This window comes from Manis javanica, chromosome 5, assembly GCF_040802235.1.
Source record: "Manis javanica isolate MJ-LG chromosome 5, MJ_LKY, whole genome shotgun sequence".
Lineage (NCBI taxonomy): Eukaryota > Metazoa > Chordata > Mammalia > Pholidota > Manidae > Manis > Manis javanica.
This window is the reverse complement of record NC_133160.1, coordinates 149065160-149093085: the sequence shown is the minus strand read 5'-3', so window position 1 is coordinate 149093085 and position 27926 is coordinate 149065160. Positions and strand designations below refer to the sequence as shown.

Sequence of the window (27926 nt, the reverse complement as noted above, 5' to 3'; positions counted from 1 at the left end):
CCACCACAAATTAAGTTGTCATGTTATCTTGAATTTAATGGAATTGTATGTATTGAACAAAGAACACAAAGAAGCTTATGAACAAACAGTATATTTTGATAATTTTGGGGGACATAACGACTTTTTAAAGTGTGCTAAGTATTCTTACTAATCCTTGGAACTTTTACTTTGTTATTATTATGGATAATTTTTATTCTAATATATTCAATTTCAAGAAAAAGTAGTTTGGTAAGATGACTGATGTGATAACTTCACAGTTTTGTTGTGAAATATGCACAGCTATTTAGTACAAATTCTTTAGTTTATTTTCAGCTCATTCCTTAATTTTCTGTGGCTAGTATTGTCATCCAATGACTTGTTTTTAAATGTTCTTCATATATGTATATTGCATAAGCTGTGTTCACTCACTGTGTGGAAAACTATAGGATTCTAGTTTTTCTCATATTTTACTCTAAGTTAGTAATATCAATATAATGTAATGAATTCTTTATTATGACTCACATAACTAGGAAAAGAATTCTTGAAAAATACATATTCGATGCTTCCCTCCCTTCTAATAATCATGGGTAGGAGGAAGTGATGTTGAATTTTAAAGCAGTTTAACAAAAATAATTGGATCTCACACAACAGAAAATCAGTTTAAAATATACATTTTGCCATCTCAGTGAATTTAGTCTGTTATCACCATTGAATTCACCCTTTTATTTTTCTTGCAAAATGGATAAGAAAAACTTCCATTGTGTCCAAATGCCTTAGGAATGGTTTAATGCTTCTCTCTTTCTCTCTCTTAAAATAATATTATTTACAAAGAACTTAGAAAAAATAATGACATGACAACTCTTCCTTTTCTTATTCCTGGGAGCTACAGAATATATTAAAATCCCTGTCTAAATGAAGTTTTAAAAGATTTCTACAAGAATAGACCTGGTCAGCAGAGTGGGTAGACATGATCTTAAGAGGTCTAAGCCCTCTTTGTGAGTAAGTGCCTCTAATTTTGGAAAAGTCTGACTTTTGCTCAAAACATCCTGAAGCATCTTTCCTTCTTTGCTGAGTATCTGAAGGCTGGCATCATTGTATCTGACACCCTTAGAGTAGTCATTCTCTGGAAAAACATGAAAACATCTTTGGTTTATGAAAAGTAGATCTGGTTATAAAAAGGTCCATGACCCCTCTTCACAAACTTTTCTGGCTGTTACTGGCAGTAACCAAAAAGGTGTTTTTAACAAGTGTTATATAACTGATAGAAACTGTAACATCCTGAAAGCTTACCAATACAGGAAAAGCTTCAACTCAGCTACGCTGAAATCATCACTTCACTTGTGAGTGTACTGAGGCACACAAAGGTTGTGTCTAAAACACTTAGGTGGCATTTTCACCTTCCACTGGCTCTGTTATTTGCACAGGTAGTTTGTAGGCTGCTTGGGAAACCCTATACAGGTCACGATAACTCTGTCATCTCTAGAAAAATCTTTCCCCTTATTCTTTTCTCTCAGTATGGTTTCAAATGCAAGTTGCATAGAAGAGTCTGAATAGGATTTTTTTTAAAAAAAGAAGCTTTAATAAATTATAAAAGTATATAAACCAGGTACGTGTGATTATATAGCATTCTGATGGAAAATCTGTGAATTTTGTATAATGTTTGCTGGGCTGTGTTTTAAAATGTTAAGCAGTTAAGGAACTTAGAGACACTGTGGACTCTGTCTTGAGCAAAAGGTCAGTAAACTAATGTACAAACTCAAGTCAATGATGCTTATTGTAGGGTAATGCCATAGGCACCGAGCCTTGCACTGAGCAGTCCTGTATATATTTGACTCCTGTATATATCTGAAGTATTTGAACAATCAGAAGTATTGCAATGAAGAGACAGAGTTAATATTTTAGAATTCATTAATTAGTTTATCCCATAATTATTCATCAGGTATCTAAAATGTGCCAAGGGATTTTCTAGGAAGGATATTTTTCAAGCTAATTTTTTTTTCCTTAAAGTATATTAGCATTATTATGATAGTGCTAAAAACACAAATTTTCCAGTTTGGATGAGTCTATATCTGTTTCTCTATAGAACAGAATGACAGATGGAGATAATTGGCTGGAATTTAGAAGAAAGAATTTTCCTTTTCACTATATTCAGGGATGGAAAAAAGTTTTCATCTTTCATCCAACACTGGGTGATGCCATTTGGAAGGACTTGGAAACAGAGGTCAGCCTCTGTTGGAAAGGGTGGGTGGGGATATTATTTATGATGTCTTTGCTGAATGTGGGTGGGGGACTACTGTGGACTGATGTTGCAATTTCTAATAACAGGCTCAATGACAAAAAACTAAATTTTATTGTTTTATATCTTTCCTAGAACATTTCACCTAATTTACGGTACTTCTCTTATGAAAGTAATTACTTCCTGCCAGGATTAAAGTTCCATATGTACGTATCTCCCTTTCCTAGATTGCCTGCATCTTGAAGACAGCATCCATGTTCAAATTAATTGTGTAACTCCCACAATGCCTTGGTGGGAAATACTGTGTAACTATTTGTTGAATAAATAACTGAGTGCAAAATTCTGCATTTAGGTAAGATAACCCCTCAAAGACATTAAAACCCATCATTTGCTTTTAAACCCACATCCAGCATTGCAAGAAAGTAGCAACGCTTGTATGAGTTGTGAGGAGGGCTCTGCTGTCCCTACAGTACCCAGACTTACTTTGAAAGGGAATTGAAATCAGCCACTGGGAACCATCTAAGTCCTTTATTAAATTGTAGGTCATTAGTTGTTCGTCTATGAGAACATTAAAAAATTCTCAAATAGTATTTTTTAATGCTCTAAAATACATGCCTCTGCCTAGCCAAGTCATTTGGGAGTTTTCCCTTCCTAGGAATCTTATCATATTTCCAGTTTAGAAGTGATTTTAGGTGAAAACATATTTAGTATTTACTCACCCCTAAGAAACAAAACAAAACAAAAAAGAACAACAGTATGTCAACCTGAGTAGTATCTGATTTTAAATCTTTGTTTTTGATCCTTGTTCTGCCCACACTGAAGGTACTGATGGTGGAAATGAACAAGAGCTAAAGACAAAGAGGCTCTTTATTATATTAAAGATAATATCACCAACAGTGATATTTACTTATGATACTTGACACACTAAAATCAGAAAGAGCTTAAAGTTAATTACGCTCTTAAACACAGTAAAAAAATAAACTAGTTAAAACATTCAGAAAACTCTAAATTAGACTGGATATTCAAGAATCAAACTAAAGGAAAGAAAAGACAAGGAAAAGAAAACTGTAAATTTCAAAATATATTTAACAGCTCCTGTTGGCTTAATCCTTTTTAATCTCTAAAGCACTACCAAGAAGTTTTTGAAGTTAAGGGCACCCATTATGAAATGTTCAGCTGTTGGGTGTCATTGATCTGCTTTTTGTCCTTAATGCAGCTTTTTTGTTTCTTACTGGGCCCATAGTTTTTCATTAACTTGTCTACCTGTTTCCTGTTTTAGATTCATTTCAGAAGCTTTTATATATTTTCTTTCTTCATGAAAGGAAATGATTGATCAACTCACTCATTCTGTTATTTTTCATGCAGATGTATTAATATCCTGCACATTTAAAAAATTACATCTTAGCCTTATGTTTCAGCCTGCCTGTATGGGTGAAAGGGGAGCCCCAGCCCCAGCACAGCTTCTAATGGATCTAACCTGGATTAATCTGCCACAAATCTGTAACCATTGAGAGTCAGTGTTTATAATTAATCCACACACTCTACCTTAAAACAAAGCTGAAAATCTGTTTAACATTAATGGTAAATATAAATTCTCCCACAAGTCACACATCAAGCTGGAGAACTTTCTTACTATTTCTCTTTCATTCTATTTTTTCTTTGTATTTTTTTCAATCTCTTTGTTATATTTACCATACTTACTGAAAACTAGTTAGTTATAATGGAAAGAAACAGATAGTAAGGATCCAGCCTTCCTTTCTTAATCCTTCATTCTTTCCTTTTTAAAATACATATTCATTGAAAATTTTTATGTACACTTACCTAGGAATTGGAAGTGCAGAATCCTATACTTCACAGTGAGTAGAAGGCATTGGCTAAGCAAAGTTAAGGAGCATGCAGAACTCCTACTGTGAGCAAGTGGTAAGATTAGATCTTAGATCGTGCTCATGTTTACACCAGGATCCCCAACTTAGCCAATTTCTTTATACCTTTTTCATTTTCTAGAGTTCTTTTACACAAATCACTTGACACCTGTTTCTTATTTTTTTCCCTTTGGGAAATGGACACAATAACACTTGCCTCTTTCTCATTCAGAAGAAAAGATGCCCTAAATTGTGTCAGGCATTCAATAATCAATTCCTAGGGGGATGATTATGATGATGATAGCTTATACTGATATAGCCTCTGTGTGGCCAAAACTCTCCTTGCCACTTTACATGTATAAATGCATGCCCTCATAATGCCAGCTTAGCTGTTTGTCTTAATGAATATTGGTATGCTGAGTTTAATCAGCACATGGTCATTATTCACAGGTCCACGTGAAGACCAAGAGATGCCTTTGTCCTCATTTTCATGTCCAGGTGCTGCAAGAGGAGAAAAGACATATTCAACCAAACTCAATTTGGGTTGAATAAAATGGTCATTTAAGACAAATTTTGAGAGGAGCAGCATTTAGGAATTAGCAGGCTGTCTGTTTTTTGTTTTTGTTTATGTTTTTGATTTTTAATCTAATAGAACAGCACTAAGTAGGAAGGAAGAGTTGGGGGAAAATATCAGTGGCTATGATTTTTTTCTTTAACTGTAAAGGAGCAAATTAGAAGGGCTATCATCCATAAAGATTGCTTAGAAGTGCAAGAATGGTTAAGAATAATTTATTTATTGAATGCTGATTCCCAGGTTTATAGCAAGCAGCGGTAGAATATTCTGTGGCTGCTTAGCCATTTGAGATATTTTATCTCTCTGGACTTTTTTATGTCCCACTATCTTCTTAAATACAGTCTGGAAAATATGATTATGTGTTGAGAATTTTGTCATTGTTGTTAGCTTTTCATATAGAGAGAGAAATACTCTCAAGCTCCAAATAGGAACAACATTGAGTATTTTATAACAAATTGTCAGGGGAGGAGAGAGACATATCCCTCATTGTGAATAAATCAGTTATTTTAACTTACTCCAATTTAGTTTAACCTAATCCAGCATGAGGATAGTGGCTCTGTGATTTCATCTGTAAGTAGCTCCATTTTATAGGATGAATAAAAAAAGTGGATCTCTAGTTTTCTACAAGATAGCGGATTTAATTATATCTTTCCCAGCAGGAAAAATTTATGGTGCTTCTCCTTCTTGGTTTTTGTAGCCCTCGGGTTAAATATGCAACAAGATCATTATCACATCTGAATCACTATTTATCCAGAAGTATTTTAAGGAAGCAAAAGCCAGTCCCCAGTCCGATGCTGATTGTTTTGGAATACTTGGTCTTAACTATCTGGGCACACTCTAAACAGCATATTTTATCTTACTGGTTTCCTATATTCATGAATAATGCATAACCCATCATACTTCTCAGATCATCTTCTTGTGAATCCTCAACCTGACTGTAATTCTAAGTGCATTTAATCGCGCCAGATCCCCATGTGTTCTTGGGAAGCCATACAGGCAAATCGTGAGCCAGTAATTAGTCCTTATTTTGACTGGACAGCATGTCTAATAGTCAAATGACACTTCTTAATACAGCCTGAAGGATAAATGAATCCCTTAAGTCATTGCTAGCTTTTATTCAGAGGGGCAAGTTAACTTTGACAGTCACTTTAAAAGACAAGTCGTCTCAAGATATTTGTTTTCCCTTTTAAATCCTCTTGCTTTTGCCCTTAAGCTCTGCGTTATTTAGGCTACTTAACATGCAGAGCAGAAAGCTGTTTCTTAACTTTTCCTCCTCTTTTTGAAGAGAATTTAACTGGGATCCTGTACCTCTTATACTTTTTAATCTCTTTAGAGATTTCTTTAGACTAAATTCATTTTTTTTAATGCTGAAATACTTGTAAAGTCTACCCAAGTAGTAAGTTAGAGATTATGGTGTGTTGAAGGCACATATTCTCTTTACATTTCTCAATTTTATCATCTTTTCATGTCCTCATATGAAAAAAAGGCAAACTAGAATTTAAGCAGTAAAAAAATGTAATTTTAAGATGTACAAAATAGTGATTAGGTAGAAATTGTTTCTTTGGAAGAAATGAGATATTATACCTAGTTAAGTAGATGACAGAGTACTAATTATTGTTCATAGCCTTTGTTATTATACACCTACAAGCCACAACAGATTATGTTTCAGTTAACTTTGAACAACTAGTAATTATAAAATGAAATTATATTATTGAAAAATTTATTATAGAAAAACCATTAACTTATGTACACCTAATCTTTGAAATTAAATTAGCTTGCATATCTTTTAAGATTCTTCTAATATGTGTTTTTGATATGTATTAACTTAATTTTAAAACAACATTAAAAGATGTATTTTTTATCTACTATTCTGGGACTTTATTTCAAAGATATATATTTGGGACTCTAATTTATAATATAAAGAATTGGAGCTATAATCTTTCTATGTGTAAACTATTGTTTCCTAAAGTTATTGGTAACTATTCTAAAAAGTTAAGGTTTTGACTCCTTTAATTTATACCAAGAAAACACTGAGTAACACTTAATTTTCAATAACTTAGAATCAATATTTTACCATTCAAATGTATGCATGGAAAAGATACATTGAAGGGTAGTTAGAGCAACAGTAGTGATAATAATAGAAAAATATATCAAATGTTCCTACATGTAGATCATTCTGCCAAACACTTAACATACATTATTTCACTTAATCCTCTGAACCATTCAACTTCAGGGGTTGCAACTATATATTCTCAAATAAAGTAAAGATCTAGATGTTTATTAATCATCTGATGAGTATGGAGAATCAAGTTGGATAAGTAGAGCACAACTATCACTTTGTATTCATTTTCTCTAAAGAAGTCAGTACAATCTTTCCACATTAACCAACCCAATTGTGGTTAATATGTCCTACATAATCTCTTTGATGCTTTGTTGCTCAGAAATAACTGTCCATACTTCTTTTTGCCATTCTTAAAGCATTTATTTCCAATTCTTAACATTCAATTCCCCAAGGAGTGGTTCAACATCTCCCGTTCTCAGAAGTTCAGCCCAGCACACTGTGGCTTCCAAACGTCGCTTTTCTGTGTCTGGAATAACAATGATTCAAAACCTCATAATTGAGGTCTCTTTCTACCACGTAGAATTGAGAATAGAACTATATTGTGAAGATGAAACTTTTTCTTAGCCGAGTATGGCTTTAATAATAGTATACGTTTGAGGCTTTTTACCAACACAATCATTTAGTCTCCTTATTTTGACTTGGAGACAAAATTCTTCATCCCATTCAAAGACCAACTGAGGCACAGCTGTGAGAGAAAACCCCAAGGAAAAACAGGCATATCCCAATGCCATTCTGGCCCTGACACCTACACACACACACACACACACACACACACACACACACACACACACACTTACTCTCCAGTTTTCACCTTTCTGTCTGTCCAAGCTAAAACTGTTCCCCTTCTTTCAAGCTAAGACTATTTCGATTCCTACTATATTTGACATCCAGGGAGACCGCCTGTTCCAGACTTCTTCCATATGGGGAAATGCTTTTCTGCTTTAATTCAGGTTAGACAAAGATGATTTTTTTAAAACTTATGACAAGAGTTTATAGCACACTGATGTTGCGTTATTGATCAAGAAATAGTATGGCATAGTGGTTAAGAGCGCAGCTCTGAAGTCAGACTGCCTGGGTTTGCAACGTCATTCTATCACCAACTAAATGTGAAGTCTTGCATAACTCCTTTAACTTCTCTGTGCCTTAGTTTCCTCATCTGTAAAATGGGGGCACTATATAACGTGTCCTATGCTGTAAAGTTTTAGAATAGTTTCTGGTTTATCGATATTTCTTGAAAGAATGATAATGGTCTTGCAGATTATGTTACCACAACAGTGGGCCCTTTCTTCCCCAAACCTGGAAACTTCATACCAGCTTTATGCAGTTAAGTCCATCTCTGTTATTTTCTCTCCATAGTGGAATTTCCAAGTTCCTGTATTCTGCCATAGCAAGTCCTAATTCCACTAATCCTTGGTTTATTTGCAGACAAGAGAAGTCTGACAAGTTAGCGAGACTCCCATCAAATGATTCACTTAAGTACCCAAAGAATACAATCCAATGGTTTATCTGTGAAGTAAGTCATTTAAAGGAAACTCCCAAAGCATATGCTTTAATGATCATTTCCATTGTTACAATAATTTTGTAGTTTTATCTGTTTTGTTGCTTGTGGGATTGATTCATTTGAATCGTACAAGACATTGGTCAGTACACAAAAGCTTGTTGAAATTAATTCCCTCCAGCCAGTCTTCTTTGCCTAGAACTACAGAATAGCCAGAGAACCTAATTCATTGAACACATGGGAAAATCTGTTTTCCCACCATGAAACCTGTTTTCCTATGAGATGCCCACTGCTGGCAAAGAGAAAACTGAAAACATTGGCAAAAGAAAAAAGAGAGAGAGAGAGAGATTTAAATAAAGAACATGCATGGCAGATGGTAGAGATAAATAGTTGATCGTCGCTGTCTGCTAATCTCACTGTACTGCCTTCAAGTTGTTGCAGTACCATAATTTGGCCATGATTATCTATGAAATTATGTTGACTGTTAAGCTCTGATTCATGCTTTTCTTAAGTCATCTGTGGAAGAGATGACATTCTAATTGCACTCCTGAGTTTTTTACACTGTTAGTTTGTTAAGTGCAGACACGTTTTACTAAAAAAAAAAAAAAAAAGCCTGAATGTATGTAATTTGACATTGTGACAGATTAATACTTAGGCATTAGACCAGCCTTACAATTAGACCGCTTAAATGTGTCCTACATTTTAATGTCTATGTGACTTTAAGAAGTCACACTAAGTCCTCCTTTTTTTAAATGGTCTGTTGCAATTTTGCTGATTGAAATAAATCGAAATCTATCAGAGGATTTAAGTGGATTATGAGAAGGCTCATCACAATTACATGTAATTCTAGAAAATTAGAATCTAGGGAATTAACTGTAAATTCAGAATGTCTCAAGGTAAAAACTGTATTTATAGTAGATTTCCTGAAGTGGTTACTGATGATGTGACTAATGCTTATTCTTTGGGTTATATGAATTCCTTTTTAATAAGGATAAAACTTTAGTTTCTGAAGTATGATTTGAAATGACAGTTAAAAGTAAAGTTTAAAATTCACATGACATTGTGTGCATATTAAGATTATATTTTATATTAAATATCATATATAGCTTACTCAGAAATAGCCAAGAATATACAGATTTCCATGTGATGTGATTTAAATTATAGACTTTCAGTCTTTTTCAGTGTGACCCAGAATAAAAATTACATTTTGTGTAGGGACCGAGTAACCACACACACCCATATTTATATACACATATAAAGAACTACAACAAAACCTTCACAAGATAGTGTGAACTGGTTATGACTCCCTAAATGGGTTCAACCACCAACTAGTGAATCCTAACTCTCAGTTTGAAATGCACAGGTTTAAATTGCCCACGATGCTAGCCATTAAAAATGTACCCATCCAGTTGCTACCAAAAGCAAGTAAATTTTTTTGAACTGAAATAAGTTAGCACATTGCCTGCAATAATTCCTACTAAAATAGACCCATATTACAAGAATGAGAGAAGAGAGCATTTTGCTTTTCATCTTTTCTACTATCACATAGAATGCCTTTCCTTCATGACTCCATGCTTTGAAAATTTTTGTCTGTGGTACAAGCTGTGTACAAGAAAAAAATAAATTATATTTCCCAAACTTATTATTGAAACATTTGTATAATGGCCAACCAGAGGTCCTGACAACACTAAAGAAACTCTAAGATAGCTACTGTCCGTGAACAAAGAAGCTTAACAAACTCGTTCTTTTTTGTATATCCTTGTGACCACTAAGTATTGGATTTTCCCGTTAGACTGTTTCTTAGCACCTCCTATTACTGCCTCCTCCACCCAGTCCACCTCCAACCCCAGGTGTGTGGACCTCATTTTGTTCTATAAAATATATCCGTGGATTATTCTAGTCAAGTACATTGTTCTGTTGGAAAGCAAAACTGAACTGGGGAGATTATAGGACAGGCTGTGAAAGGGGAGAAGAAGAGTCAGTAGTGGAGTTCCTTCAGATCTGCATGTACTAGACAGACCAACCAAAACCACTTCATCTTCTCTGTTTGACCAAGCTGGCACAGTTGGTTTTCAATTAACAGATGTCATTATAATCTTTCTACCTGTGGCCATGGTGAGGTTAGACATAATCATGAGGGATGACATGCAATGTCTCCATACCATATTTTTAATTCACCCATTCAAAAAGTACGAGTATGTGACTGGCTTGGTACAGGGATCCTGAGCACACAGTGAAGTCATTTATGATCCATGTCCACAGGGAATTACCTTTTACAGAAAATGTCCCATGAATAAGTGGCAGCTTTCAATGCAATCTCTTAAATGTTATGGTAGAGATACACATAGGTTGAAGACTAGAGAGGCAAAACGAAATCAGAATTAGGCTGGTTTGAAGACATCCTGAAACTGGATTTTGAAGGGTTTGTGGGAGATAGATGACAAAGCAAGGAATAGCAGAAGCAGTACGTTAATATCACAAAGACATGGAACAGCAAGAGGCTTCTAAGAAGTGCACTAAATTAGGTCTGTACACGTGGCAAATGGGAGCAAGGAGGGAAAGAAAGAAGAGTTAGAAGGTAGGTAGGATACAGATCCCTGAAACACCATGTGTGCAAAAAAAGGAAATATATACTGAAATTTATTGAAGAGGGTTAGGGATAAACTTGTTATCCTACTTGCTGTTTTTAGAATAATCATAGAGTTCATTTTTATTGGATGCTTTCTGGCTAATCACTAGGAGGGAAACAGCTAAACGAAAAAAAAAAGTGACACTCAAGTATCAGGAAGTCACAATAGCACCATAAACAGGGCAAAGCCCTCGTTAGGTTTGTGCCCTGGTACCTGGCTGTACTTCTAATTTTGCCATATCCTATTTCTTTTCTTTTCTTGGGAATCACACAAACCCATATTTAGAATGGTTTAAAGTGGTTTCTGGTAATTATCCCAGAGACAGATATCACTAAAGGACATAGGAGGTAGATGTTATCACTCCGAAAAGTGTTATCACTCACAAAAAGGAAGTTGAACTTTGTTGTCTGGTCATATACACAGAACTTGGACAATTAGATATTAGGGTGTAGTGAAATTTTCAAAAGTTCAAAATGAAAATTCTTGAGCAGATGCTTGAAAGTTAGGTAATAAAGAATCAAGGAAAACTTTGACAAGTTTTTCCACTCCATTTCCTTTAATAGATAAAATATGGGTAGAAAAGACCAAATGCATCAAGTCGATGCTCTCTGCTCTGACTAGAGAATCTGTGAGACGGGGAACTAGGTTCCTATTGCAACTATAATAAATTACTAAAAACTTAGTATCTTAAAACAACAAAACTGTGTTCTCTTACAGTTCTATAGGTCACAAGTCTGACAGCGCCCCCCCCCCCCCCCCCAACAAAAGTCTCCTCAGGGCTGTGTTCCTGTTCAGGGCTCCAGGAACAAATGTTTCCTTGCCTTTTCCAGTTCCTGGGGCCTGCTCATATTCCTCTGTTTGTAGCCTAGCCCCCTATCAACTTCCTGTTTTAAGGTCAATTTATTAGCAAACCTAACACCAGCTGAAACCTTAATTCCCCTTCTCCATGACCCTAACATGTTCACAGGTTCTGGATATCAGGGGGTAGACGTCTTTGGAAGGGACCATCGTTGCACCCAGCACAGGAAGGCTGTGGGAGCAGCCGTGCAGGGCGGGGCCTGCAGCACGACAAGGGAGCAATAGAAGTGCCTAAGAATCCACACAGCCCGAGCAGTGGGATGCACGCGTGCGAGGGTCTCCAGAGCTTGCTTCTCTGCCCACCGCAGGCTCCAGGGAAGGTTCAACAGTGAGGCTTTGCCACTCTCTTAAGATAAAGGAAGTAAATAAAGGAAAACATTTCAATAAGCCACCAAAAATCAATGAAGTAAACTGATCCAGCGTTGCTTCATCGATTTCCCCCACTTTAGCCACTCCTGTTTGCTAGTCATTAGAGATCATCGCCCCCCTACACACTCCCAGCTCTTCAGCGCTCTTCTGGTCCTGTTCGTGACTGTCAATTTTAGTTTCAACTGGTCAACCTATTGACCACAGTAAGGATCTAGCCTTTCAAATGTTTCAAAACTCTCCCCATAAATAGCTTTTTAGCTCCTACCAAAAGCTTTTGGGGCCTCATCTCTCAGTAGTATTTCAAAACTCAAAGTTCTCGTGACAGCTTCCAGTAAGGGACACAAAGAGGAACTCTATGTCTTCCTCGCAAATCACAATAACTAATGAAATTCTATTACAATACAGCTTGTTACAGGAGTATTTCCAACCAGATAAAGTTTTCTGTATGATTTGTGAAATATTTCAATACATAAACCCAAGCAAAGAGTTTGAGAACGTGTTCTGAAAAAATGGCCATATAATTGGAAAATTGGCATAGCTTCTCAGCATCACTACATTGAAGGAGAAAATGAATGGCTACTGCGTTTTTTGCCACATCAAAAAAATATTGCTTTAGTAAGTCTAACTTGCTACAGTTTGTCCCTGTTCAAAAAGCAATCACATTGCCTTATAGTTCTACTTCATACATGATTAGAGCTTTGACATAGTTCATTTTAGATTTTCACACAAAACAAACCATAGAAAAAAATTCTTTATTGATATTCTTCTTCCTTAACACACCCCTAAATACCAAATTTATTTGCTTCAATATTTAACATATTTGCACTAAGTTTTTAAGACATTTAATACCAGCTGCTTATTCCCAGAGCTATTTTTTAACTTCTCACTTAAAAAAAAACTTTATCATGGTTTATATGGAGGAAAGCTTGAGAAAATAATACCTATTGATTGATTATTTCAGTTTTCTTTTCTCAACCTCTTAATTTGAATTCTGTTATGTAGGGGAGCTAAGATAAAACAGGCACTGCCTCCGAGAAGAAAATCCAAAGGCTATATTCTTACAGTTGTAGAGCCTTTATGTTTGATTTTTAGGACATAGATTTCTGAAGACAGTATTAATATTTATTGTAGGATATATATGCTACAATCTTATGGCCAATGATGAAAACTTTGAAGATCTGGGTTTATAGGAAACTCAGATCTCATTATAGGAAAGTGACTCTAAATTGGTATTAGCAATTCTTCTAAAAGGATCCACATCACAATTCACAGTAAGACCAATATTAAACTGGCTAACAAATGTCATTAACTTTAAAAAAGAGAATCTCACCCAGATGGTGTTTTTTCTAAAAACTTGCATAATGACAAGAACTCATCTCCCTTCTTAGGGTATATGAATAAAGATTTAGTTGCTGGCAATCCAGGCCACCAGTTTGAAGAAAATGTGGGATGTAGATTTTAGGAAAGGACACACCTTCTCAAATCAGTGATCAGCAGTCCGTTAGATCCATCATCAAGTATTAATTTCCTACTTATACAAAGCCTTATTATTAGGGGTTTTAGATTTGGACATTTATATGACCAACCTAAAATATTAATATAAGGAAACTTAAATTACCTTCCTTACTTCTAAATATGTGTTTCATAATCTGTTTCCTCATTTTTAATCTTGTTACTGAATGGCAATTTGTTTACTGCATGTTATTTCTTTTTGTCGAGGGTGGGTGTGAAATTGTTAAATATATCTTAACCTTAGATTCAAATTCAAAGAAGTCTAAGTATGAAATATACCATTCGTTCTCCCATCCGCCAGGACATTGGTAGTATACTGTGATCCTGCCTTAGTATTTTGAAATTTTATGCAAATTTTGGGGGTACATACCTGCATTTATGAAGAGAGGAAATACTTGTACTTTCTATATAACACCCAAAGCAAATAATTCCTATTATAAGAAAACCCAAGAGACTAGAAATAAAGTTATGAAAGCTATGATTATTGCAGTGGAAAAAACACGTGAATGATCAAAAAAACCAAAATTATATCAATTTTAATGGAATAATTAATTTCTAACTTGTTAAATAAATGTCCTCAGTTTCTTTCTGGGTTTTATAAACTCTTTTGATCAATATTGGAACGTCTTCTCTTTTCCAGCACCACCTCTCCTTTCACTGTCTTCACTAACACTCCCTTAACCTCCCTTGCCTCTGATTTTGTATATGTGAAGTGGGAAATCGAAGTAAAGCCACATCTCTGATGGGCATAAATTGATCACTCACAAACAGCCACCATTTATTTTCTGCTGTAGAGCAGTTTTCATGTGCCAACCAGCAGATTCATGTTTGAGTTGATTCAGCAAGACTGCTTGAGACACAGGATGTGCAGTCTCCTCTATATAAGATTAAGACCACATTCAGAATGACAGTGGTCTAAGCCTCCAGGCAGTAAATGCTTCCTGAGATACATAACAATTGCTGTTTAACTGAGTTTAGCCTAAGGTATGGAGAAAAGTTGCTGATGCTTTCAAACATGTTTAAGCATTGTAATATTGTCTTGGCATGTCAGCCCTAACTAGAGCACTCCTAGGTATAAAATACAGTGAAGTCCTGTAATTATAGGACCAGAATTTCTAGAGCTTTCTGTGGTAGCCCTCTGCTTGAACTTCATTAAATGTGCCTACATCTCCAAAATGTTCTTTTGAAGTGTTGAACTTTCAGTAGTATTGGTCAATTTGTTACCCATGATTTAAAGACATAAAATAGAGTAGAATATACTGTTTTCAGATCTCAGGCTGTAGTTTCATTTATTGTAAATAATATAATACGCTCATGAGCTCAGTGATCTCTTGCTGTATCAATGAACTCTCCCCACCCTCTAAAAAAAAAGCGAACAAACAAACTTTTTTTGAAGTCCCGAACAGGGGCTTCAAACGACAAAGATTTATTGCTTCTCACATCTCTGTGGATTGGGTTTTTGATTCTTCTGCTCTTTTGCCTGGCTCGCTCTTGCGGCTGCATGCACTCGGAGAGCTGGCTGGGAGTAGGCACTGCTAAGAGAGTTAAGTCTCTTTCTCAAATAGTGTTTCATCTTCAAAAAGGTGAGGTTGTGCTTCCTTTCAGGACGAAGACTGAAGGGTTCCAAGGCTAAAGCAGAAGCTGCCAGGCCTCCTGAGACCTAGTCTGTAAATAGCACAATGTCACCCTCTGCCACCTTCTAGTTTTCAGAGCAGCCCAGCTTCAAGAGGTGCAAAATAGAATCTACACCTGGACGTCAGGAGCAGTGATGTCACATTAGACACAAAGGAGTATGTGTAAGGAGATTAGAGGAAATTCTGTTCTTCTATTATGATTTAAAATAATCATGCTCATATGTCATGAAATCTGCATAGTTCATTTACTGAATGGCTTTTTTGTGTCATTATTTTTGATGTATGAAGGGTGTATTGCATTTTAGGTAACTGTCCTGCTATTTGTTGTCTTTCCCTGATTTTCAACTTCTTAGACTTAGATAAGCTCAGTGCTAATTTTTGACATACTTTAAAATTGAACTCCTTTCTATGTTGTGACCCAGGTAGGCAAAGCAGGATGGCAAGTGACAACCCTATCTTAGGGGCATGTCTCTTTCAAGTGAAAATGATTAACTGTGCAGTTGATGTGTTTTGCTGGGGAAGAACCTTTAGTTTGCAAAGATGACTGAAAATAATACTGTTTCCCCTTTAATTTTGAGCAACCATAAGGACACATACTGAGTAAGTCTTCTCTGGAAAACTTCTAATGAATAAGTATTAGTGAGATACCTGAAATATTAACAGGACATGGCAACTGGTGTTTATTCCAAAGTACGTGGTAGCGCTGGTGTATTGTTGACTCTATTAGCGTACATGCTAATTCCATAAAAGTTATCCATAAAAGTTAATTTTCAGTTAATTCCATAAAAGTTATCTGAATCCCTTGGGGTCATGTATGTATCAAAATTTAGAATCTTTTGTATGTTAGGAAAAGTAATATCAAAAACATCATTTATTATTTTTAAAATCTTAAAGAGACTGAGAAAGTGCTCTTAATTAAACATACTATTTCTACAATAAAACATGTAAATATTCACACTATGTGAGATAGAGAAGAAAAATAGCCTTGAATTGAAATTTATGAAAGAAAAAACGAAACTTTGGGTTTTCACGAATCTTTTTGGAGGACTGAATTATGGGTAAAGGATTGTGCCCCTGAAGTAGTTGATATTTATTGAGGGCTTACTGTGTGTCAAGAATTATTGCAAATACTTTGCTTGTATTACCCCATTTAATCCCCACAATAATCCTAAGAAGTTAATTAATTATTATGCCCATTATACAAATGACAAAATTTAAATTCGTCAAGTAACTTGTTCACAGTTACACACTTTACTAGGTAGCAAAGTTAGAATTTGAAAGCAGGGGGCCTGGCTCCAGAACCTATCCCCTTAAATAATACCCATTTATATCACGGAAGATGGCAGGAAGAAAAAAAAATCTCTCCACCTCCTTCGGTCTCTCCTGGCATTTTCACTGCACCAGAGACCAGTCTATGGACTTCATGTGCATTAACTCTTTTGTCCCCACAATAAATAGGGGAGTACAGATTATTATCTAACATGTGAGGATCTTGAGGCTCAGAGAAATTATATCCAAAGTCATGCAGTTTATCCATGATGGGCCAGAATCACATTCTGCAATGTTTAGGATCCCACATCTGTTCTTTTCCCAAATTCACTGTTCAATGAGGGACGTGCTGGAGATTGTTATCAACATGACTGAAATAAGGGTTCGGTGGTTATGCAATCCTTATATCTTCTTCTAATTTGGTTGGACTAAGTGCTTTTATGGTAAATTAAAATAGTATTTAGTAATGTTAACCCCTTTGTTGTAGTCTTAGGTGACACTTAGGTAACTATAAATATCCCCTTCTTCCAGAACTTAGGATATACAGAGGGTCACAAGCTGCTTGTCCCTGTCAGTGACTCCCACCCTGTAACCCATTGTGTGCTTCCCTCTCTAGGCTTCCCACATTCCCCAGATAGACGAAAGGTAGCGATCTTTAGATTTTTTATATAAAATAGCAAAGTCTAACTAAGTATGTACCTTTTGGATCTCACACCTAATCTTTATGGGCTACAATAATTTTCCAATAAAAGGCTTATTTAATTATTGTTTTTCTTGTTCATCCTTTGGTCAAACTTCTTCATGGTCCACAAATTTGACCAGAATTGAGGTGTGTGCCTAGAAAAAGAAATCTTTGTAGAACAGGAAATCAGGAGGTATAAAAAGAAAACTAAATACTGAAAAAAAAAAAGGAGAAGGTGACTATAAATGTTTTTTCCTCTCCTAAACGAGAGAATACAATTTTCTACCGGCAGAATTTGTTAAATAATGTTGAGAATGTGCTAGTTCTTTTTAAAGAACAAATTGTATGAATGATGTACCTCCAAGATATCTACCCATTGATTAAGAACTTACTTATCTCAGGGAATTAAGTAATTTGTATACTAAATAAGCAAAGGATGCGTTTGGCTTTATGTATGTGAGCTCAAAAGAAAATCTCATTGGAGGTATTTTAAAACTTCAATGTGACATATTCATGCCTTCTCTCAGCAAACGGAAATATCCTTAAATCTTCAGCCTCAAGCCAAGGGCCTGGAGTAGAGTGGGTGCCCAGGGTTCTGGCAGAATCCATAACTCAGCATATGAAACTCCTTATTGGTGCAGAGCGGTCTTCAAGAGTCTTAACAATTCCTGTGCTCTTCTATAATAAAGATGCCCCTGATGGTTTCTGAATTGCATAGGACAGCTTCTGGAAACATTAAATGCCACCATAGATCTGGGCTTTCCTTGTTTTTTCTAATGATTCTACATACTGCCATCTGTTATGTCTTATTGAAGTCACTGTAGCAGTGTCTCCTCACCCACCCACCCTACCTACTGAGGATGAATATACTTCTTTTTAGGGAAAGAACTTGGAAATGTATAGTTCTAGGGAGGTGGTACCATTTTTTTTTCATTAAATAGTACAGTATGTGACTTTGTGGGATTTATTTCCTGTGCTGCTCAGATATATATATATTATTGGAGATATATATACCTATAATATATATATATTTTGGAGATATTTTGGGGATAGTATATATATATATATATATATATATATATATATATATATATATATAAATAGAGAGAGAGAATATATATATTATATACATATATTATATACATATTATATATATACACACATATAATATATATATGTTTTGGAGATATTTTTGGCGATAGTGTGTGTATATATATATATATATATATATGATAAGTGTGGGGGGTGTTGGGGAAAAACCTATATATATATAGGCGGTAGTAGCTTTTTTTAATGGCCATGGGTAGCAGTAATTGACCTCTAAATAACACAGCTGTTACATTTTAAGAAGGAGCAATACGGTGTTATGGGAAATGCTAAAGTGAAAGTCAAAACAACTTGTTTTTCAGCCTCTGCTCTCCCAGAGGCCTGACCCCTCAGTGCTTTGATTCTCCTTGCTATTTGGTTAAGGAGTCAAGTAAAAGGGATGGAATGTTGGAAAGTATGTTATATGTTATAAATTGTTCTAAAATTGTTTGCTATTGTAATGGCTTAAAATTGTGTACTTTCAAGAGGGAAATTTATCTTATGTCTAAGAAAGGACTTAAGTCTCCAAAATGATGTAAGGATTCAAGCAAATAGCATAAGTAGGTAAAAAAGGAACACTCCATAAGTGATGACAAAGCAAGAGCAGGGTGTAATGATACCATTCCTACTTCCACTTTTCTTAAGGTTTGATATGATAAGTGTGGGGGGGTGTTGGGGAAAAACCTTTAAGGAGCTGACTTTACTGTAGAAAATACTGATAGAGAATACCATTATATTTCAATATAGAACATTTTACTTTTTAAAATTCATTTACTCAATACCAATGAACAAAAGTTGACATTAACTGTTTTCCATCTTCACTCAGGTCAAAATTAAAGGAAATAGCAGCAAATAAAAGCATGAAATAATGTCGTTAGACATTATAAATGCATCCCTCAGTGAAAAACTGAAAGCCTAGGAAGGAAAAGTAATTGTGGAAGGTCTGTCTCTATAACCCCTCAAAACAGATGGGACATGTTATGTTTGGTGATGCTGTATGACCCTATAAAACTTTTGTGTTTTAAAAATTTTATAACATACTTGCAGAATTAAAATAAGAAAATGCAGAAATGCAGAGAAATACTATTCCACTCATGACTTCCCTTAATAAATTGCATCATAATACAAATTGCATTTGTTAATCATTGGCATTTCTTTTGAGGATTCATTTGACTCATCAAGAGTGGAAGTTCTGATTGCTCGTGATGAAGCTCTTATAGTCTTTCTTGATTATTTTCTAAATTTGATGACAAACACCACAACATGTCTCAGCCAATTAGGCTTGTCAGCTTCCACTGAGGTCCCCAATCAAGTGTCTGACTTTGGAAATGACAGGACATCCTTATTACAAGTCATGATTCTTGGATAGAGATATGGCAGCCCATATGTGGCTGATGCCTTTCATGAAAAACAGTAAGAAGAAATCAATTTTAGTAGGAAATAACCCAGATGATGAAGTAAAGGCCAAGGGAAGGAATTCAAGAGTACCTTACTTCAAGTGAATGGGAAATTCAGTCAATTTATTAAATGAATACAATTTCTTATGAGCAAAGGAAGTTAAGTAAACAACAGGTAAGAAGAGTCATTGATATATAAATATAGTATTATAAGCTGTCTCTAAATGAAGCTCAAACAAAGGAAAAAGAAGGTGCCATGAATTTCAAACTGAAAACATAAATTAATCCCTGAAAAACAGCCACCTGTGTAAGTCATTATGTAAGTAAACTAACACATTCTGAGAGACAAGTAAACTTAAATGATTGGAGGACATTCTAGCTCATTTCTGCAGGGAATGGCAACCACATTCACAGAGATTATTTTCTTATTTCAGTAGCTAAATTCCTGATTTTTACCTTGTGTCTTTGATAGGCAGTATCATAAGAGAAAAAGAATAATTTGAACTTGTTAAAGCATTGCAGGAATGCTTCGAGTAAAATGTAGGTCTGATTTTACACTTTGCATCTTAATAGGGTTTTTCCTGTGCAAAGATTTAGGTCAGCTTCAAATAAACAGAGTATCCCAAAATAGGAAATATTCCCCACAAACTCACAGTTTGCTCATTTAGAGTAACTAGATTACAAAAATCATTCATAGAATTTGTCAATACTTTTATTTTTTAAATGCATCTAAAATATGGGTTTGAGAGACACAGGGAATTTAGCATGAAAAATGAACAGAAAAAAAATGCTTCTTCTCTTGATGACAAAATTGATAGGGTCTGCCCACTTAGAAGTCAAATAGCAGCATGCACAACTACAATAAATGATTATCTTTGCATTTTACCTTTGGGAGAGAGAAAAGTAATTCTAGATTTCCTGTGAAGAACACTGGTATTTCCTTGTTGAACTCAAAGTACATGGCATAAAAATCTAAGGCCACAGTGATTCAAAAATCAATGAAATGACAAATGTCAATATTTAGGTTATCCATCACTGAAGGAAAAAAATGGCATATGATATTGGACTGCTTTGATTTAGGAGATTTGGCAGAGCAAATTTTAAAATGTCTTAAACAAATGATAGCCAAAATAGGAATAGTTAAACTACATGGCATGGTGTGGGGAGACAAAGCAGAAGGTACAAATATATTGGGGATACAGTAAACAACACCCTCTTCTCTTTAAACCACACCTACCCAGGATTATGTATATGCAAATCTCACCAATTCCATTTGTTGCCAATGTATTTGCAGAACTCAAAATTTATCTATCTTTTAAGTCCCAAGCCTTGTAATAAAATGACACCATGTGATAGATATAAATAGGAGCAATTCTTATTACTTTCTTTTGTTTGGCTCTAAAATAAGCTATAATATGTATTAAATAAAATCCTAAAAGTTATTCTTAGAATCTTTTCAATAGAGCAAGTTTTTCTCTCTCTCGCTCTCTCTCAAACAAACAAAAAGCTGTTAAAAACATTTTTGCAGTAGTAAGAAAATACATAACTGTTGTCCACAGTCACATATTATTATATTAATTATACATACAGATAATTCTTAGCTGCCATCTTTAATCCTTATCCCTAAGAACTCTGTAAATATGACTTTAGCCTTACGTAAGTAGAAGACATTTCCCATTCCATTAACAACACCATAATTAGAAGTACATGCTATTTCATTAAAACTTTAGTAGGAGCTTGACTATATTTACCTAATTCATTGCATTTCACATAATATTTCCATTCAGCAAATACACTGGAAAATGTATTTTTATGTGAACATTGAGGAGATTGTCTTACAGTACATATTAGGTCATTTGACATGGTGGGGGGTAAGGGGATGTGGGCTAGGGTGGGTATGTGGTGATATTGCTAGTATACTCACACCCATAACCTACTTGTACTTCGCCTTTTTACTTCAACCACCTGACGTGCTGTCAATTTAGGTACTTCTGAGTCCTGATGTTTTAGAATTTATTTTAAACCAAAGGTTCTGCATATTTGTATTCTATGAATAATGTATAAGCAGGAAGAAATCCAATTGGCCAAAGTACACGATTTCTGAGATAATTTATAAATACAGAAGATTATCTATTTGGATTTAGTAACTTTTCTTATAAATGTGGAAAAATTTGTACCCATATAGATATACATATGTACTTTATTTCCACTTGGGAATACGCACCCATCCCTGTCCTGTAACAAATGCATCTATACCTGTCTGCTCTACACACTTAAACTTATCAGTCTGTCCACTCCTCTCTTTCTATAATATTCTATGGTTTTGTAAGACATCTTTAATGGAGATGAAATAGAAACTGCTCTAAGGGTTGATGAACTGCAGGGTATTGAGAAAAGGAAATAATTTGGTAAAGGAAATATATATATGTATATCTCCCTCAAATTCATACAGATCAGAAAAGCCTATTGAGGAATGTCCAACTTTAATGGCTCCTTCTTTTTGAATTTCAGACTCACGACCTCTTCCAGATGTAGCCCTGACTGGGAAGTGTACTCGCGAGTGCGATGAATACGGCCACTCAGACTCCTGCTGGATGCCCGTCCGCACTTCTCCAGAGAGGAAGAAGAGCCAGCCCAAACTCTCCACTTTCATGCCTGTCGATGAACGAGGAAGCCAGGAAAAGCTGGCCAATGGTGAGGCCGCCATCATGGGCGACCGCAACAGAAACCTCCTGAACAAAAAGTTGACCTCATCCTATGAGACCTTCAGTGCAGCGAGTCTCAGCAAAAATGAGGAAGCCAACCCTGAGGATATTCCCCTTACCAGAACAGGGGAATACAAGCCATCTCCCGTCAATACTCTCACTAGAAGAGAAGTTTATCTGTAGGCTATAAAGAGCAACAGCAAAGTTCTTTTCATGTATGAGAAGGAGAATAAGGGGCAAAACCCTTACAGAGTAAAACCATTTAATCAAAAAGAGGGGGCTACCAAAGAGACAAAGCTCTGCCTGCCACTTCTGCCTCCAGATCAGGCCTTTAGTGATAATGTCAGCCTGATTGTAATGTACAATGTAGAAACCATCCTTGTTACTTGCATGTTGAACCCCCTCACTGATTATTCCCAGCACTCCCTCTCCCTCTTCCCCACCCTGCTCCAAAAAGAAGAGAGAAAAGAAAAAAGATGGTTGCAAGTTTCTTTGATGGTAACAAGCCTGATGAGCAGAACACAACACACACTCATCATCCCTAAGCTGAAGCATGATTTTAGTCACTTTGATTTAGTTCAAATGTCAACTGGCTGGTCAATAAAAGCAGATACGGTAAAATGTGTTTCAGACATACCATCAGAATATGTTTAATCACCATAAAAGGAAATCCCTAAAAAAATGATTGAGTCCCCCTGAAAGTCCAGTCCCTATAAAGGGGGTCTCTATAAGAAACATCTTGGGAAGATCACAGTTTAATATTCTAACAAAGACTGAAAGCTGAACAGTACCCAGTTGGAGACTGCAATCCCAAATTGCACTCCTTTTCAAATCAGGACCATCAATCTCAATTCCATACAGTCGTCAAATATTCTTAGTATACACACAATCTTGATTGACCACATAAATCAAGTACACTAAAAACAACTTGTAAACATTATATATATATTTTTTCAGAACAGCACCAGTGTTATCAACTAACTGGAAAAATTGTGTCCTTAAAAGGCCAAAGATCATATGGAAGATCAGGGAATCATGAAGTAGGTTTGGTCTTGACATGGAAATCCGTTAAGCAACAAAAGCAGCTGAACCCATGGACTGAAACACTCCAACACTAGTTTACTTTACATCGTCTCTATACCCAAAAAACAGGCATTTCATTTTGAAATGGATTTTCATTGAAAGCTCAGATGAGATGTATTTTTGGTATTTTAATAGATAGTTAGTTGAGGTTCGACTTTAGTTTCAAAAAAATATCAGGGAAGATTCCACTTTTTGTGGGAATGTAGGGAAAGAAAGATACATGGCCATATAGTCTTATAACTTAAGTCCACTATTATCACTTTAAAATTCAGATTTTTCCTGTTGGTCTTATTATCCACATTTCAAATTACCAATTATATTTGTTTACATGTTCAGTGCATGCCTCCATATTATAAAAGTGCATTAATTTTGAATCCTGTGCAATGTAGCACTATTTTGAGAATCACAACATTGAAACAAGGTGACACCCTAATTGACTTTGTCATTAATGTGATTCAAACATTTTTTAATATATGTCTTAAGATAAATTCAGACTCAACATGATAAAATGAGTTCTGGGTAGTGACATGTCTCATAGTATGTACATCTCAAGGTTGGAAAATATGTAGCTTTTTTTTAGTGTAATAAAAAAACAGAATATGCAGAGTTGTGTCACTTTCTCTATAGAAGATGATTTAATACAGCTGTAAATTGAGCTGGGATATTCAGACAAAAGTGACAATCCAGGGACAAAATAAGGGGTAACAGGTGAAGAGACAAACGTTCCCATCACTGAATGTTTGTAACCTGGTTAAGACAGAGCCTTGATGGCTCTCTAGCAAACTGTAGAAACAATGTAATTTTGGATAGTTTCATGCTTTGCAGAATTTCTTAGACTATAAGGTGAAGCAGCCTGGAATATAGGTTGTTAATTCACTATAGGTCATCAAAGCTTATCTTTGAAAACCACTTCTTTCGGGGGGTACTCTTTTGGGGCCATTTCCTTATGCTCTTTCTTAAATGGAGTTTTCATTGATGCTAGTTTATGTATAATAGTTAGGATGAAAGAGGATATGTAATTGAAACAAAAACATTAGACTAAAATATCAATAATTAAACATGTTTATGTTTGATTATTATTTACATTTTGGAAAGATGCAATTCTAGTACTTTGTTAGGAAACTGCATTAAAGCAGTTCTGCCTTGTATAATCTGTAAGTACCTATTAAGACAAAATACTTCTAAAGATACTTATGAAATGTATACATATTTTTTCTTGCACGTTACAAAGGAAATATTCAATTGCATAACACAGGTGTTCAAGAAACATTTTAATGCATTTTTTTTCATTCATGAAACACTTGAAACCATTAGATAGCTCATTACACTGTATCTTAAAACCCTTCAGTTGTCTATAAAGCTAATACGGGTCATACTGGACCTTCAGATTAATTTGGATCCACATTCCCCAATTACATTCACACCACATTCAGGACAGTCATGTCATTGTCATTTAACTTGTGAGCCTCTCTTTAGAACTAAAATGGGTGTGAAAGAAAAAAATTCAGTGTACTGTAAGTATTCACAGTAATTCTAGTAGAATTAGCTATCATAACATGCTTATACAATGAACTGGCATGACACAGAAATATATTTTGTGTTTGTATGACTTTTATTTTGAATAGGTTAAATCTGGTGCCACTTCATATATAGAGTGCTTTTGAAAAAAAATCAATAAAAAGAAACAAAAAATAAATAAATGAGTGAATGCAAAATAAGCAACTGTGCCTTTTATACCTGTTGTTATGGTAAAAAAAAAAAAGGTTGTTGGGTTTGGACAATGAGGGAAAATGGGCTATTCCCGACTTTTTGATCCTGTATATTTATCCATGTTTATTTTCTGGAAATAATAAATAATATATTAAAAATTTGCCTTCTGACAAACTCAGATAATGGACCAGTCTTAAATATCGTTCATTCATAAAAAAAAATTAAGGCATTGATATGGGTTGCTTAATTCTCACTCAAAGGCTAAAGCATTCATTGTGATAGTAACACAGACAGATATTATAAGAGGTGAAATCAGTCCATTTTGCAAGGTAAAATATTGATTTAGAATTCTATTCTTTATTTCATTTTTGTTCCTTTTCTTTTAGCTACTGCTTCATTTTGGTTGTACAGTATATAAACCATACTTGCTTTCTGTACACAAGAGTCTCAAGTGAACTTTGCATGCATTACACATTAGGACACATTTATAAATTAATGAGTAGCTATACAAATTTATGTGTATTAAAACATCTGTAGCTTCTGTCTAAAATCTAATGTTCATTCTCAACCTCCAGATATCATTTCCATATGGTTTCTGACTGGCCTGCTGCCTGAGTTTCAAAAAACAAGGGAGGCATTATTTTTATGGAAAGAGAAACTAAGATCGTACTGAAGATGGCTGGCTGAAAGGCTGCCCTAGGAAACTGTCTTCTAGGAAAATAAAACACACAGACCAGAAGAAGTTGCCAAGAATCAAATAGCCATCCGAAAACAAGCATGAGAAACCTGAAGATCTAAGTGGTTTTAGGTACAGTGTATCAGTGATAAATATACAACGTGTCCTTAAGGGGGGGAAAAAGTGAAACTGATCATGAATATCATAAAGCTTGTTCATTGTGACCCAGGCAGAGATATTAGAACATTGGGAGGAAGGCATCATTTTTTCAGCTCCTAGGGTTTACTTTCAGACAACTTTTCCTACATTTTGAAGCATTTGCATTCAGCGTGGTCCGATCTGTTCGTAATGTTAATCATTGACTATTGTTCTGCTACTTGGATGTTGATAGTGAAGCAGAGAACAATTTATCATCGTTTATTATGAGTCACTATGCACGCAACTATGCTAAACACGGCGAAATGTATTAAACACTCGTCCAACTATTTATGAAATACTTTACATAATTTAATTTGCTTTTGTACAGTTTTATGTAAATAAATTGCTTGTCATTTTTGTCTCTGCAAATTAAAATATAACATGGTCAAATGGTTTCATACTTGTAAGTGTACTTCTCTGTTGACAGGTAATTCAGTCTGACTGGACAAGAAATGAATGAATGCATGTACCAGTTTGATTTTAAATGGTTTGATTTCTGCTAAATTAAGATGGAGAAAGGAAGATGCTGCTGCAGTAATTGCTGACTTAGAGAGTGCTATGCAAACTGTCATATTACTTTGCCTAGGATAGTGCTAGGATTTCTTCAGTTTCATCAAAATAATTCCTGAGAATTATTATCTAGCTGGCAGTTAAATCTGAAGTGAAAACAGTAGAATAATTTATCATTAATGTAAAGATTTATTTTTTTCAGGTGTTATCTATAGAAATTTCACATTTAAGGCAAAATTAATTCTGAGTAAAAATGTGTCTGTAAAGGAAATGTTCATTTATAATCTGAAGTAATGACGAATACAAAAACTTAGAGGCTAAAAAGAAACATATGTGTAGTATAAAGAAAAAACTTATGGCAAAACATAGTATTTCTACCTTAGTCATTTTTTTCTTTCATTAGCTTTCTCTATGTTTTATGTTTTCCAATAATTTACTTTTTAGAAATTTATCTTTGTTTATTCCATTTAATCTTTTCCAGATTACAACCCAAATAATAATTGTTATCTTCTTATTTATTAAGTTGGTATCTATTTAAACAACGTTTATTTTCCAATCCAATTCAGAGATTTAAAAGAGAAAGAAAATACTTTCTCTCTGTACAACAGAGTGCATGGAATTTTTGTGCCATCTCACAACAGTTCTGTTAAAACCTACCTACGTGGAAAAACAGACATTCTGAAGATCCTAACCTTGAAGTTTCTCTACCATATTTTCTCTCTCTTGGATGAAAATTCAACTCACTGTGTATAAAATGACATATTATTTCTTAAATCAAAGATATCTTTATAAATTGAGATTAGTTGGCGACCTTCCTTCTCTAGGGAATGAATTAGGAGTGCAGTATGGTGAGGAAGTCTGCCACAAGTTGTAATGAGGTGAACAAGTGAAATGTGCATTTATTAGGCTTCCTAACAGTGAGAACCAAACATCACTACATAGATCGGTGTAACAGTATGTAAAATGAAACTACCACATATTCTTCTTTTAAATTCTTGATTTTAATTTGACAAACATGTCTCTTTACCCTGAACTTAACATTCTTAGGTTAAAAATATTTTATTAAAAATCTCAAACACGTAAAAATGCAATGACATATTTTAGAAAGAAGACAGAAAAGAGACCAAAAAAAGTTGCATGCATTGCTTCGAAGGCTTAAGTCTGCTTATTCTTACATCTTTGACTTGTTGGGAGAGTTCCATGTACTTACTTAGGGGATTGAATAAAAGTTGAATGCAAAGTTCTGCCAGTATTAACATTTTCCCCTCTACTAGCTTATGTACCAATCAAAACATTTTGCATGATTTAGCAGAGTGACAAAAAAATGAACTCTACC

At 34.9% G+C, this 27926-nt stretch overlaps 1 protein-coding gene across 6 annotated transcripts in view; it reads left to right on the top strand.

Moving 5' to 3' along the window:
- The window catches only part of PCDH7 (protocadherin 7), a 404329-nt gene extending 377855 nt beyond the window's left edge, over positions 1-26474 (top strand). For 3 of the 6 annotated variants that reach the window (XM_036994720.2, XM_036994719.2, XM_036994718.2), the window contains exon 3: positions 22220-26474. In XM_036994720.2, the coding sequence (XP_036850615.1) occupies positions 22220-22596 (377 nt within the window). In that variant the 3' untranslated portion in view covers positions 22597-26474. The remainder of the gene's footprint in view (positions 1-22219) is intronic. The other 3 variants (XM_036994722.2, XM_036994721.2, XM_036994726.2) reach the window with 2 other exon arrangements.
- Positions 26475-27926: the final 1452 nt, after the last annotated feature.